Source organism: Cyanistes caeruleus, chromosome Z, assembly GCF_971803275.1.
Source record: "Cyanistes caeruleus chromosome Z, bCyaCae1.hap1.1, whole genome shotgun sequence".
NCBI classification, from domain to species: Eukaryota; Metazoa; Chordata; class Aves; order Passeriformes; family Paridae; genus Cyanistes; species Cyanistes caeruleus.
Window position 1 is genome coordinate 62,422,248 of NC_141732.1, and position 14,153 is coordinate 62,436,400.

General features: G+C 34.9%; 1 protein-coding gene across 3 annotated transcripts in view; it reads left to right on the plus strand.

Moving 5' to 3' along the window:
- The window catches only part of PDE4D (phosphodiesterase 4D), a 491,756-nt gene that overhangs the window by 104,989 nt on the left and 372,614 nt on the right, over nucleotides 1-14,153 (plus strand). For all 3 annotated transcript variants that reach the window (XM_086867128.1, XM_086867130.1, XM_086867129.1), the window contains exon 3: nucleotides 6,546-6,778. In XM_086867128.1, the coding sequence (XP_086723254.1) occupies nucleotides 6,546-6,778 (233 nt within the window). The remainder of the gene's footprint in view (nucleotides 1-6,545; nucleotides 6,779-14,153) is intronic.

Consider the following 14,153-nt stretch of genomic DNA (forward strand, 5'->3'; position numbering starts at 1 on the left):
CCATAGGATTTGATATTATTACTGAGTGATATCCTCCTATGCAATTGAAAATGCATCATGAAGCTGAAGTAAGAGTAGTTCTGCCTTACTGAAGCTTACTAAACCTAGGTCTGAATACATACAGGTTTTTCATTTTATGTGCAGCAGAGAATGCAATACTCTTGGCATAATCTACTAGATGAACAAATCTGAATTTCAAACCTATGTCATAAACGTGACTTTGAATAACTTGCTTCAGTTACTTTTTTTCCCCTGGTTTTGGCATGATGTTGTCATTGCTGAAGTTGTCCCTATCTGCAGACAATTTTCAAAAAATATGCTGTCAGAAGAGTAGTCACTAGAGATAAAAAAGAAGAGCTTATGGGAAATTTTCTGATTAAAGAAGTGCAAGACTAAGAAAACTGTCTGATATATCAGCACCTGGGCTGAAGACGTTGGAACTATACATAAAGTCCTGAGACTGGAACGTTGGATTTTAGACCTTTGGGATAGGTAGGCCTACTTAACATCTGAGATAGACTTACCCTATTTCTTTCCAGGAAACAAATGACAGGGCAAGAGGAAACAGCCTTAAGATAATTGGATTGGGCAACCTCAGGCACAGGAGGTTTGGGTTGGACATTAGGAAAAATTTCTTCATGGAAGGTGTTGTCAAGCATTGGATCAGACTGCCCAGGAAAGTGGTTGAGTCAGAATCCCTGGAGGTGTTTAGAAGATGTAGATGTGCAGATAGGGTGCTTAGAGATGTGGCTTACTGTTGGACCTTACTGTTGGGTAGCATTAGTTTTACAATTGGACTCAATGATCTGAAAAATATTTCCCAAACTAAATGATTCTATGATTCTTAAGGATGCAGCTCAGGATCAAGGAGTGTTTACTCATTTTTCTGTTAAATTGAGAATAACCTCATGTGGATGGGTCTGAGAACCTGAAAGTCTGGTAGGAAATTTCCAGAGTCTCTGCCTCAGAGGCAGACATACTTTTACAGCATCATTTTTGTCATCAGTTTCATGTTGGTGTGTTACAAAATTCAGTCATATATACCAAAGTGATGATAGTTCATTTGAGATGTTTCCTATAAAGTCAAACTCACTGGATTCTTCTTACATCGGTATAGAAATATGATTTATTTCTTTGTATGATAGGTTCACTCTTCTACTGGAATTTAAGTCCTTTCATTCTCTTAGAACACATGTTTTTCCAGTTCTTTCTGTACTTCCCAGTATTCATCATTCATAAAGGAGATAAAAGAACCTTTACTGTCTTTTTTAGACTTTTTCCATGACAATAATTTTTTCTGTTGAATTAAAACAATTTTTTTCCTTAGAAAACTTTACATATTGATGACCTGCAAAGTTTTTCCTTTTCATTTGCCTCAAGTATATAATTTTCATCCTTCTACATACATAATAGGAATAAACATGGGTATTCCTTGTACTATTAACTATTCCACTATTTCAACCTGATTAAATATATTATTCCTAAAAAAAATTAATTTTTAATGTAAATGAGTACTGAATTTATGGTGATATGCATAATCACATTTTAAATGGTGTAATTATTTTAAATCACTTGAAGACAGATATAGGAAAAAAATTATTCTGAACACATGTAGAAGGTTTTTTTCACTAAAAATATTTGCATCATAAAGAAAAAAAAAAGAGAAAGAATTGCCTGACAGAATAAAAGTTAATTTTATTTAACCATGATTTTAGGAGTATGAATCATCATTGTTTTCTCCTTTTCCATACTGCAAGTAATGAATAGCAATAAATCTAGTCACAGTGAAATGCATCATTGAAATGGTCTGTGAATAATATATTCTCATTTACTTTTTTAATAAAAATTAGAGAATCGAAGAGCAAGAACATTTTTGATAGTTTGATAGTTTCCTTGAGTTATATTTTTAAAAGTATTTAAATAGTTACTGGTGAGGAAGAAATTAAGAGAACGTAGGAATGGAAAGGAGCGTTGCTTGAAAGAAGAACAGTATTTAGTCTAGATCCGAAATAACTATGCTAATAAACAGTGATTGTGGATCTCAAACACACCCATAGCTCTATGGGAATTGTATCAATTCTCCAGGTATAGAAGCTAAGGCATGGAGATGCTGAAAGAAAGGCCAGATAATAATACTATCAAGCCAGAACCTATTCTTTGTGTCCTGTAAACATGTTGTTGGTTTATAAAACACTAAGTACCTAGCCACTATCTTCTTAGAGGAACTGTTTGATCACTTAAGGTAATAGCAAATATTGCTATGTCATCTTTTAATAGAGCATAAAATCATTACTTCTTATTCTAAGTAAAGTATAAAATTAATATTTAGGTGTTTTCTTAAAAAATATTCTGTTGTAATGAGAGAATTATTTTGAACACATGTAGGTAGAATTATTAGATATTATTATTTTCTGACTCAAGCCAGTCTTGAGTCACAGCGCTGAGTCAAGAAGTTGTTTTGTAGGTGGGATAGTAACAACCCTATTTTTCATTAGGAGGAATGGTGTTAAACCTCCAAAATGAGCCTCTGGCTCTTTGGTATTCAGCATGTCTATGGGCTGCAGGTAAACAAACTGAAGTGATTACTTGAGCCTATCTTTCTATAACATAGAAATAGCCTATTTTCATAAGATGACTTATGATTCAATTCTGCTATTGGACATGACATTGAAATGCTAGAACACAAGGGGCTGTACCTTTTTCCCCCCTGACTAGTATTCTTTTAAAGTGAGCTGTGCTGGCGTGTCAAAATTATTAGAAGAATAACTGCAGCCACTGGGTTTTTTAAGTACTTTCATGTTTGCCTATTTGTTCTTGGAAGAGAAAGGAAAAATTTCAGGATACCAATAGTCATTTGATCCATGTCACAAGACTGAGCTTCAGTTGGAAAGAAGGGGAAGCTGCGCCGGGGTGGGTTGGTTAGGGGTGATTCAAGAACTGACACTATACACTTCGTTAGAGATGTATACTATGGTGCTTTTAAAAAATATTTTTAACCAAACACTAAGGAAGGTGAGAAATAGATAATCTTGTTAAGTGTGTCAAGTGGTCTGCAGAGAAGTGGCAAAAAAAAAAAATATTCTGAATTTCAGTGTCAGGACTCATTACTTTTTGACTTCTCTCAGGCTTCTTATTTTCTGGCAAACTTGTGATATGTGGCTGACTTTTGTTCATTAGGTTACAATGGCTTATTTTTGCACAAAAAATCTATGCCTACTAATGAGCAATTACTGATAAGAACTAAGAAACATGCCTGCTAATTAGAAGGCTAGCAAATCATCCCTTGAGCATTAAGTTAACCAGCTAGGAAAAAATGAAAAAAGGAAACAGACACTTTAAATGTCCCAGCCCAGAGTCTGCTCTGGACAAAAAGTGTTGAAGGAAGTTAATTGGTATCTGAAAGGTTGCCATGTTCGAGAATTCAGTTAATTGGTTACAGGGCAGGGATTAACAGAGAGTCTTACAGACCTTTAAGGTAAAAAAGAAAGCCTAATGTGTTCCATTTAACTGATTTCATGAACAGACACTTTACAGGAACTTTCTTTTGTACATTCTCAAAGATAAGAAAATGTCAGGAGAACTATTGTTTTCTTTTTAGCAGCAATTATGATCTTGGATCATTTTATGTAGCAGATGACATACCTGCTATACCAAATCATGGTTTTCATTCTTAGTGAGTGGTTTTGTGGTAAAGACAGCAATGGCTTATTCTGTACTTGTTGAACAATTTCATGATGAAATGCTGGTATAAATTGCCTAAAATTCCATTAATACATACAATGCTTCTTTAAACCATGGTGAAAAATTAGGCAAATCTACAAAAGCATGTTTCTCTTCTGTTTCCCAAGAAGGATAAAATCATTATGATGAACATTTCTTGGTTTAGATGCCTGAGTATTTGTACTTGAATAGGTGGACAGTTTTTCCACAAACTAATTTAATTTTCATTGTCACTGAAATAAACATTAGGTGCCTATTATTTCATTTCTCCAAAGCTTGGCTTTAATATTTGTATTGGAAATTTTCTATTTCTTTCTGGCTTTATTCAGATCATATTCCTCTACCTCTTTAATTTTTGAATAGGAATTGAATAAGCTGCCCAGTGAGTTCACTTTCTCAATTCAGCTATCTAGTTCTGACTGTATGTGGCTCCAGTTCAAGGGTTTTTATGGTGTTTGGAATTGCCCCAAAAAAATCCAGCTGGTGAAATGTATCAAAAAACCTCATGTGATAGTCTATTTTTAGCTTTGATATCAGCATTTTTCATTTCTTGCAGAGCTATAATTAATTTGATTATTGTTTTTAATTTATTCATCCATCTTAAATATATACTATACACACACTGAAAATACAAGCATGAAGTTAAACTTCTCCCTGGATGACTATGACACATTAATTCTTGTTGTATTTTCACAGTGATTGATTTTTACTGTTGATTTTCTTCAGAGTATTTGCATTAATGCATACCATTTTATAATATTTGTTTTCTTAAATTATATTGCAGATGAACTAAGAAAAATAGATAAATTATTAATTATGATTTAATGATTAAAAATTGGAAGCCATTTGCTTACAGCAACTGCTCAAGCTCCAAAGTATATAAATAAACAAATGGAGCTCTCATTAATGTTACAGTGATGAGTTGACCTTGGCAGGATGCCAAAGCCACAAATCACTCCCCTTCTCAGCTGGACAGAGAAGAGAAAGTATGATGAGAGGCTTAGGGGTTGAGATAAGGCTAGGAAGAGGCCATCACCAGTTACCATCACAGGAAAAACTGACTTGATCCAAGGAAGTTGAATATATTACCAATCAAATCAGAACAGGTTAGCAAGAAAAATAAAATTAAATCTTAAAACACCTTCCAACCACCCCTCCCTTCCTCGTGGCCTCAGCTTCACAACGCTCACCAAGTGGAGTGGAAGGATGGGGAATGGGGGCTGCAGGCAGTTCATCATGTTTCCTCTGCTCACTCCTGCACTAGGGGAGTACTACTCACATTCTTCCCCTGCTCCACTTCGTGTGCCTCCCATTGGAAAAGATTCTCCACAGCCTGAGTCCTTCCCCTAGGCCACAGTTCTGCTCCAGCATGGATCCCTTCCACAAGGTGCAGTTCTTCAGCAACAGGATCCTCCAGCATGGGTTCACTGTGGGGGTCACAATTCCTGACAGCAAACCTGCTCCAGCAAAGGCTTCCAATGGAGTTACAGCTTCCCTAAAGGCATCCGCCTGCCTCCACGTGGGGCTCCTTCAGGGGCTGCAGGTGGATCTCTGCATCCCCAGGGACCTCCAGGGACTGCAGGTGGATCTCTGCATCCCCTGGGACCTCCATGGGCTGCAGGTGGATCTCTGCATCCCCTGGGACCTCCATGGGCTGCAGGTGGATCTCTGCATCCCCAGGGACCTCCAGAGGGGCTGCAGGGCCACAGCTGCCTCACCATGGGCTGTACCACGGGCTGCAGGGGAACCTCAGCTCTGGTGCCTGGAGCATGTCCTGCCCCTCCTTTTCCTCTGACCTGTGCATCTGCAGAGCTGTTGCTCTCACATGTTTTCATTCCTCTCTCTGGCTGCAATTGCTCGAGGTTTTTTTTTCCTCATCTGAAATAGGTTATCTCAGAGATGCTACCACCACTACGGTTGGGCTGGGCAGTGTGTCCATCTTGCAGCTGGTTGGTATTGGCTCTGTCAGACATGGCAACAGCTTCTGGCATGTTCTCACAGGAGCCACCCCCATAGCCACCTCCTACCAAGCTCTTTCCAAGAAGTAAACTTTTTTGGGAATTTTCTCTCATAATGGTGAGCTGACTGCTTAAAGTTTCAGAAAATTTCAGAGCAAATTTTGTCCCCTTTAAATCATTACTTTAAGTTGAAGTTTTCTTTATTGAATTATCTGCCATTCTTCTTTGACTCAGAGCTACCATACCGTTAGATTATTAAATTAAAAATAATGTTTATTAATGTTTAAATGGAAGATTAATTAGGGCCTCACATTCAGAAGCTTCTAAGATCTATGGTGGTTGCTTTAAATGCTCAGCTCTTACTATTAGCATGAAATTACTGTGAGGAAGAAAGGAAAATGGGGGTTGGGACACCTGAGAAAATATAAGATGATTGTCCTGTTTTTAGTCAAGAGGTGTACAGTTTTAAATCTCTGATTACTACTTTTTTAAAAAAATATATTTTATTATCAGTCTTTGGATGCTCAGTCCTTCCAAAAAGTAGATATTTTGGAGGGAAGCATACATATTGTGGGAAAGTAGTCTAATGCAAAGCTTTTGTTCCCTATAAAGGTATGAATAAATATTTTAGATAGCAGTGTGCAAAGCTGAAAAAAATACTTCCTCTTTGCTTTTAAAAGCACAGATTGTTTAAATCCTTGAATTATTTTACTATATTTTGCCATTCCTTTTAACTTTCTCAATAATGGTAATAAAGTGCAAATAGTATTTATTAGAAACTAAATTATGGAATGGAAATAAAAGAGTTATCTAATTAACATTATGAGTATTTTCTTATATGGTGGATATTTTTTGCCTCCATTGTAGGTTTCAGAGGAAGCTCTGCATCACAGCACTGAGGATGAAGACTCTTGCCAGGGAATGGAGCCCTATCTCGTGCGGAGATTATCGTCCCGTAACATTCAGCTTCCCCCGCTGGCTTTCAGGCAGTTGGAACAGGCAGACGGGGATAAAAAGAATGACACTGAGACTATCCCAAGGCCCACAACTCTTCCACTGATACCTCCTCTGATTGCCATTACAGCTGCTGAGTCCAGCAGGTAAGATCCAGCAATTTTTTATTTATTCCACATTCCCTGTGGCTGGTACAGAGCTGATTCTAGGAGAGAAGTCTATTGCTTTTCTAAAGCTACTAAATGAAAAAGTTGAATAAAATGTCTGTAAATTTGTGCCTGACAATTGGTAATACTGCTTGTAAGGCTTTTGGTCATACCTGGTAAAACAAACTCTAAAAAACATTTTTTTCTGAACACTATTAATACTTCATACTCTGAAAGAAGGTTCCTGGAAGCTGGATTAACCATTTATGATGATGAAGGAGAGGAGGAGGTAGAGGATGAAAGGAGCTTTTTATACACAGAATTTTTATAAATTATACAATTTCAAAACTAACTTCAAGAAATCCTGAGGGTATTTTGCCTGCTTTTGTATATCTACATCATTTGTAACATATATGGTTTGAAATTATTTGGTTATAGTGATTTCTATTGTAGTTTCTTCATATTGTATCTGTGACTTTTTATATAATACTTGTTTTCTAAAGTAAACTTTCCTGTTCTGAAATCTTCTGATAACATACTATTTTCTGTCCTTATTTTCCAGTATAAACAGTATAAAGTGTTTAGTATGAAAGTTTTGCTTTCAATGGTCAAGGCAATACAGCTGTTCGGTGACATGATTATATATAAGGAAAAGGTAACATGAAAACACTGAGAGCTAAAATGCAGTACTTAAGAATTTTAGAACATATGTTCTGAGAGAATACTCTATTCTGAATAATGTAGTTACGAGAAGAATGTAGGACTACTTTTTTGTAGAATGTTTACATGAGTAAACCGTAAGTATTCATTAGGTTGCTTAGCCAAAAAGCCAGCTATTATAAACATTGACTTTAATTCCACTTCCCATATCTTATTTCCTCCTAGATTTTTTTTATTTTTATTATTTATTTTTATTTTACCTTTATTTTTTTTAAGAATATTTCCCATTCTGGAAATATCCTCATAGAAATACTATAGAAATACATCCATAAAAACATGTAAACATTTAGATTGTTTTCAAATGAAAATATTTTTTTGAAAGTTAAATGGAATGAAGTTTAGTGATGTTTTGAAGATAGATTGGTGTCTTGATTTTTTGTTTTGATCCATGGAGTCTAGAGAGAAGATTATCTGAGATTTGAAAGGAAAATATGTGCAAATCTTCTAGTAATACTGACTGGAAAAATAAATAAAATAAAATAAAAATAAAAATAAAAAAAAAAAAAAGAAGGTTCGATCCTGATGTGATACATCAGAAATATTAGAAAGAAGAATGAAAAATATTGTGTGATGAAAGTGGCCAAGTGATTATAAATTTCTGGAGACCTCATTATTTTCTAGGCTGGATTCAAATACACCAGAGAAAGACAGTTCGAAGGTTACCCAAATAAATCTAAAACATTGTGGTTACTATACGTAGCAATCTGCTGTACTCAGAGAATGATTGCTTCTCTGAGAGGCTTCTCTGCGGGTATGAATCTCTCCTCCACAGTAAGAGATAGCTTTGTACTCTGTCTATGTCATTTATTCCTGTGGTTGGTAGGAATGTGTTTTGAAGCTGGACAAAACAAGATTTATTCTGAGGGCAACAGGGAAACAGCAGACAGATTGTTGAATGGGAACTGTCGGGCTGTTTAAACAAATAAACTAAATATAAACACAACAGCAAAAGCAATTGCAATTTTGATCTTACTTTGTAATATAAAATCTTTAGTTTTTATGATTCTTTCTTAGCTAAAGAGCAATTACAGTGACACAGGAAGAATATTGTTCAGGAAATTAAATTTCTCTAAATGTTTAGTGCTGTTTTTCGGTTGTTAGTTCTTTCTCAAGCAGCTATGAATTTCCCATTTACATGCTCTATTATGCCAGCCAAACAACTGGAGAAAGCTATCCTTTTGTCTGTCTTCTCATCTTCATGAAAGTACATAAACTTAGGGGTCCTATTATGTCTGTGGAAATGCAGTTTACCTCCCTTGCCTTTGAAATGTGCAGTTGAGGAAAGGGAATCAAGTGTGGGTGTGAGGATTCTCTGTCTTCAGTAGGTAAATGAATGCAGAAGAGCACTTGGGTCATAGAAATTCATTCTAAAGCAAAAGAATTTCACCACTGAAAACATCCTAAATTACGGTTTTGAGAGAATATACTAAAAGATTAAAAAAATAACATCGCAAAGCCCTCATGTTTTTTGATTTAAATGACTGGAATGTGCAAAATTAAAAACAATGATAGTGAATGTAGTTTTTAAAATAAAATATGTGTTCTATTTCTGGACATGAGCATATGCATGTGTGTATACACACACTCCCATTTTCATTCTCCTTCCCTCTCCCTTTTTCTCTCCCTTTTGCTGTCACAGAATTGTTTCTAGTTGTGTGTTAGCTTTGTAGAGGAATTAAAATAAAGTTTATATTTAGAAAAAAACACTAAATAAAATGCAAATAACAGCACAGGTTGAAAGTTGGAAAGCATACTTCAGTAATATTTTTCTTAATCTTTCATACTTTGTAAGCTCTTGCCGTTCTCACTCTGAAACATCACAATGCCTTGGCATTTCTTTTACCTCTCTAATTTCCTTCCACACATACATGGAGCCAGATTCTTATTTTTTTCACCAGGTTAGACTGAGAGCCTAATAAAGATCATTGCTAAGATGAAGATTTGAAGTCTCCTATTGAAGTATCACATGCAGAAATGCTTATTGTGCTATAAGAACAAGTGCTTGAGAATTGGTAGGCTGACCCCGCAGCTGATATCATCCTTACAATTATGAAATGTGATAATTGCCAGACCTTCTTTGGGAAGGATTAGAAACAGGCAATGAATTGCTTTTATGTCAGTTCTTCTTTAATTTTAATTTTAATTTTAATTTTAGTTTTAATTTTATTTTTTTATTTTTATTTTTTCATTTTTAGTTTTAGGTTTTATTTTTTAAATTTTTTAAATTTTATTTTTTTATTTTATAAGAAAAAAATAACCTGTATATATAGACTATTTAATGTGATATTTTACTGTATGCTGGGATAGATTAGCGATTTGGGATGTAGTGTATGCTTTATCCAGTTTTCCTCAAATAACTGTAACTAAGTTTACCAATGGCTTTGGTGTAAACAAGAGCTATAATGCATTTAATATGAGATGCACAGATAAGAAATAATTGACAGTAGAATGCTTTTGCTTTCTCCAAGGTAGCTGGTATTAAAATGGTGAGGGACTGTTATGGATGGAAAGTTACTTGAGAATATTTAAGTTTTTTATCTTACCTACTTTATAACTGTTTCAAAAATTTACATACCTCTGTATTTGACCAATAGCCACAGCTCCCACCCTGACTCAATAATCTAGCAAATATTTATATTATATAGCATGTGTGATACCATAGATTCGATTTCTTCTTTCAAACACTTGGACTTGTGATTTAGGATAATTGATCAAATCTCTCTGTTATGGCAGTATTGATTTGTCCAAAGCTCCATGAAATATGATGGCAGTCAATTCAGTCACCTTTGTTCTGGAAACAGTCTCGGCATTGTTTTACTCCAAAGAAGAGATGATTATGAGAAGGTAGGATAGGACACGGACCCTACTGAGCACTGCGAATCGCCATGGCACACATGCCTTCCCTTTCCATGCCACAGATCTGAGGTGTCAGGGACTGAAGTACTTATTTGTTTTACCTTTTAAGAATAGCTTTTTCAGTGAAAAAACACTGTCCCAGTTTTTGCTGTGATACTTGTGTCCTTGTAACACATGTAACTGAAAAAATCTGATGGAAAATGTCATGTTCATTGCATGCAAACTCCAGAAATAAGAGTATATAAAACATGAAGATTTCACTAAAAGCATTATTAGAAAACAAAAAGTTGTTTTGGAATCAAAAGGTGCTACGAAGGGCTTTCATAACAAAAATATATTAAATAATCTGGCGTTTCTTTTAGTTATCTGTGATTTGGTATGGGTACTGCCTCTTTTTACTATTTATCCTAGTCTTTGCTCAAACATCATTTGGGAGAGATTATTATAATTGTACAACATAAAATCTATTTTAAATTGCTTTTGTATTGCTTATGTACAGCTCAGAGTGTGCATATTAGTGTGTTTATGAAACTCTAGGGAGCTACAAGAACAACTTACACGACAGCTAATTTCTGAAGTATCTTTTTTGCAATGTTCTTTCTGTCTTAATTTATGTTTTTCCTTGATTTAAGTTCTGTGGATTAGATAGTCACTATAGTGCTTAAAACTTCTGTGTTTTATTTTCTACTAAAGAGGCAATCAACACTCTCTTTATTGGAAATCATAAAAAACTTGATTTAAAATTATCCCCAGGCCCTTTAAAGATGAACTTAAAATTTTTAATATCTGTTTTTAAAAAGAAATATTAGCAAATTGTTATTAGCACCATCATTGTAAGTTTGATACTATGGCAATACAGAATCAGAATCTAGTTTCAACCTATATATGTCTTAATGCCTACCACTTTCTTGCTCATTGTCTTATTTTTGTCCACAGAAAACTTCAAAGACCGGATTTTGTCCTCTGTATGCAGGGCAAGAATAACTTTTTCAAATGTTAGAAACTGAAATCTGTGAATCCTGAGTCATAATTTTGCTGTTATTTATTTACTATACCAGCAAACTATTTTATAAAAGGACAGCTAGGATGCTAAATTTTTATTATTTTAAGGAAATAGGTGTTAGAGAGATCATAAAAGCAATAAGATTTGACCTTAGCTGAGTAACACACAATAAAAACAAAATCTGAGAAAAGCTGCTCCTCCGGTTTATTTATTTGCAACTCAGTAGAATAGTGTATGCAGTGAAAATAAGTGGGAACTATGGTTTAGATACTTCTGAAAGAGAGAGAAAAAAGGGAAAGATTGTTATTTATTTTTTAACTCAGAATTATTACTTTGAGCCCTCCAAGTACTAACTTTTCTCAGAAGGCTTCTCATGAGTCTAGGCTCTCTTCAACAGCCTCTGTGTTCCCTGAGTCACCTGCTAGTAAATAATTAAAGCAACACAATAATTCTTAATGTTTTATTGCGTATTTCTGTATTTTAAAAGTATACATCATGATACTTTTGGATAACCTTTCCAAAGGTATCCATTAGTGAAAACAGCGTTATTTTCATTTTGTGCATAGGAAAGCTTGCAAAGGGGAAGTGCAACTGGCCAAGGCAAAGGAACGAGCTGGAAATCAAACTATGAAGAGAATTTGAGAGTTTTTGACTCCTGTTTTTGTGTCTGCTTTATTCTGCCTGTTATATAAGGATAGATCTTGGGAGAGAATATATGCCATTTATCTCAACCTTTAAACAAACCTGCTGTGTCAAGGAGAATTTTACTGGTCAGGTCTTGGAAGGTTTTAAATTGTTAGTAGTAGGAGTTAAGCACATTACTGTTGTTATGAATCCAGATTCACAGTGAACCTGTGTTTCTATCATACTCAGTCACATCAAACCCTAACTGTAGTATCTGTCACAAAGAAAACCATATTTAATTATTGTGGAAACCAAAACTGAGTCAGTATTTAAGTGCTGGAAAGTAGAAAAAATTAATGGGAATTTTTGAGGATAAGTGGATGCTAGAAGCTTTAATGTTTGTGGAATCCAAGGTCTGGCTTTTAAGACAGTCTTCTGTTCTGCTGACCAATGTCCACAGTTTCTATGGTGATGTATGGATTCTGGAGTAATTCTGGAGAACAACATAAATATAATGTTGGTCAAGAGTTGCATTGACTTGTGCTTAAGGGATGTAAGGAAGCTGTGAAGATGGCAGATCCTGTATCAGAACATTTACTTGCATAATAGTATTTCTTAGTATTTCAGGTGAAACAATTACCTCCAGCCGATCATCTCCCAAATAAAAGGATTTTTTAAACTTATGTCTAGCATTAGGTGAATGATTTAGATTAGATGCCCAGATGGAGGACATGATGGACAGCAGATACTGTGTCCAGCATTAAGTATTCTGAAATTCTTTTTAAAAATTGGAATTTTGATCAACTCTTGCTCTTTTACTCAACAATGGTAAAATTTTTAATTTTTCAATTTGATGTAATTATTTATATAGCATAGACTGGAAACAGATGTTACTGTAAATTGTGATGAATAGTCTATGAGCAGGTATTTTCTAGTTTAGGAAAGAAAATATAATTAGTGTTTAAAATATGTATTTTGAAACTGTTACTTTCAAACAGTAGAAAATCTGAAAAAAAATCTAAAAAAATGCTATGTGATTCCAGGAACTTAAACACAACTTGATCTTTCCTCACAGTGGGTGCTATCTTCTTCTCCTTCTTTGCTTTTGGACAAGTTGACCTGGGAGGCCTGAGAGCAGACCTTGCCAGTAAAATAAGGAAAAGAAAGGTTTGGATACTTCAGCATTTTCCACATCCTTTGTCACTTGGTTTCCTACTCCATTCAGCAGCAGGGCCATGTTTACCTTTTTCTTATTTTTCCTTTGATGTACCTTTTTGTTACCCTTCATCTTAGATGCCAGGTTCATCTTGAGTTGAGCTTTGGCTTTACTGGTGGCATGCCTGAAAAGCCAGGGGACACTTGAGTGTTCCTCTATGGAAATGTATTTCTTCTTCTACTGCCTGAACTTCTTTTTTACCTCTATCAGAGGTTCTCCGTTCAACCAATCTGGTGTCCTTCTATTGCTTCTAATCCCTTAATCACAGATTATCTATCATACTAGAGGAAAGTGAGTCAATGGCTGATTATATAGTATTTTTAAGATTATTATTCTAATATTTAATTTTTTATTACATTTCTGTATGAATTCCATAAAAGGGCAGATTTTTATTACGACCACACTCTGTTCTTTGTTTTTGCATTTGCATGATTTTCTTTCTATTTAACAGAGTAGGAGGGACTGTTTTCTTCTTCCATAGCCTAATTGATATTTTAAAGACACAGATCACTTGCTAAATGAGCCCTTTGAATTATTTCTCTTGATGATTCTTCTTAGTCTGTTGAACAGTCATCTGCTTAGATGTTTACTGGTGCCTAGGTCTACAGCTACAGTGGCTCATCTTCTTAGGGATATCTCAAAAGTGAAAGACTGATTCCAATGGGTTAAAGTTTCAGTGGGGTGGGGGAAGGCTGGACATTCATTAACACAGCTTTACTTCCTGTACCATAAGGGGTCAATGTATTCTATTAATAGTTCTTAAAAGATTTGTCATTTCCAGGTATTGTCTGGGTTTTTCTGGGTAGTTAATCAGCAAAGTAGTTATCTAGTTAAAGTACTTTTCTGGGCAGTCAATCAAACCCAAATCCACACACTGGTCAAAATTGTACTAAATTGAACATAGTGATTCACCAATGACAGTGAAATGTGAAAAGTAATGCATAACACAATAATAT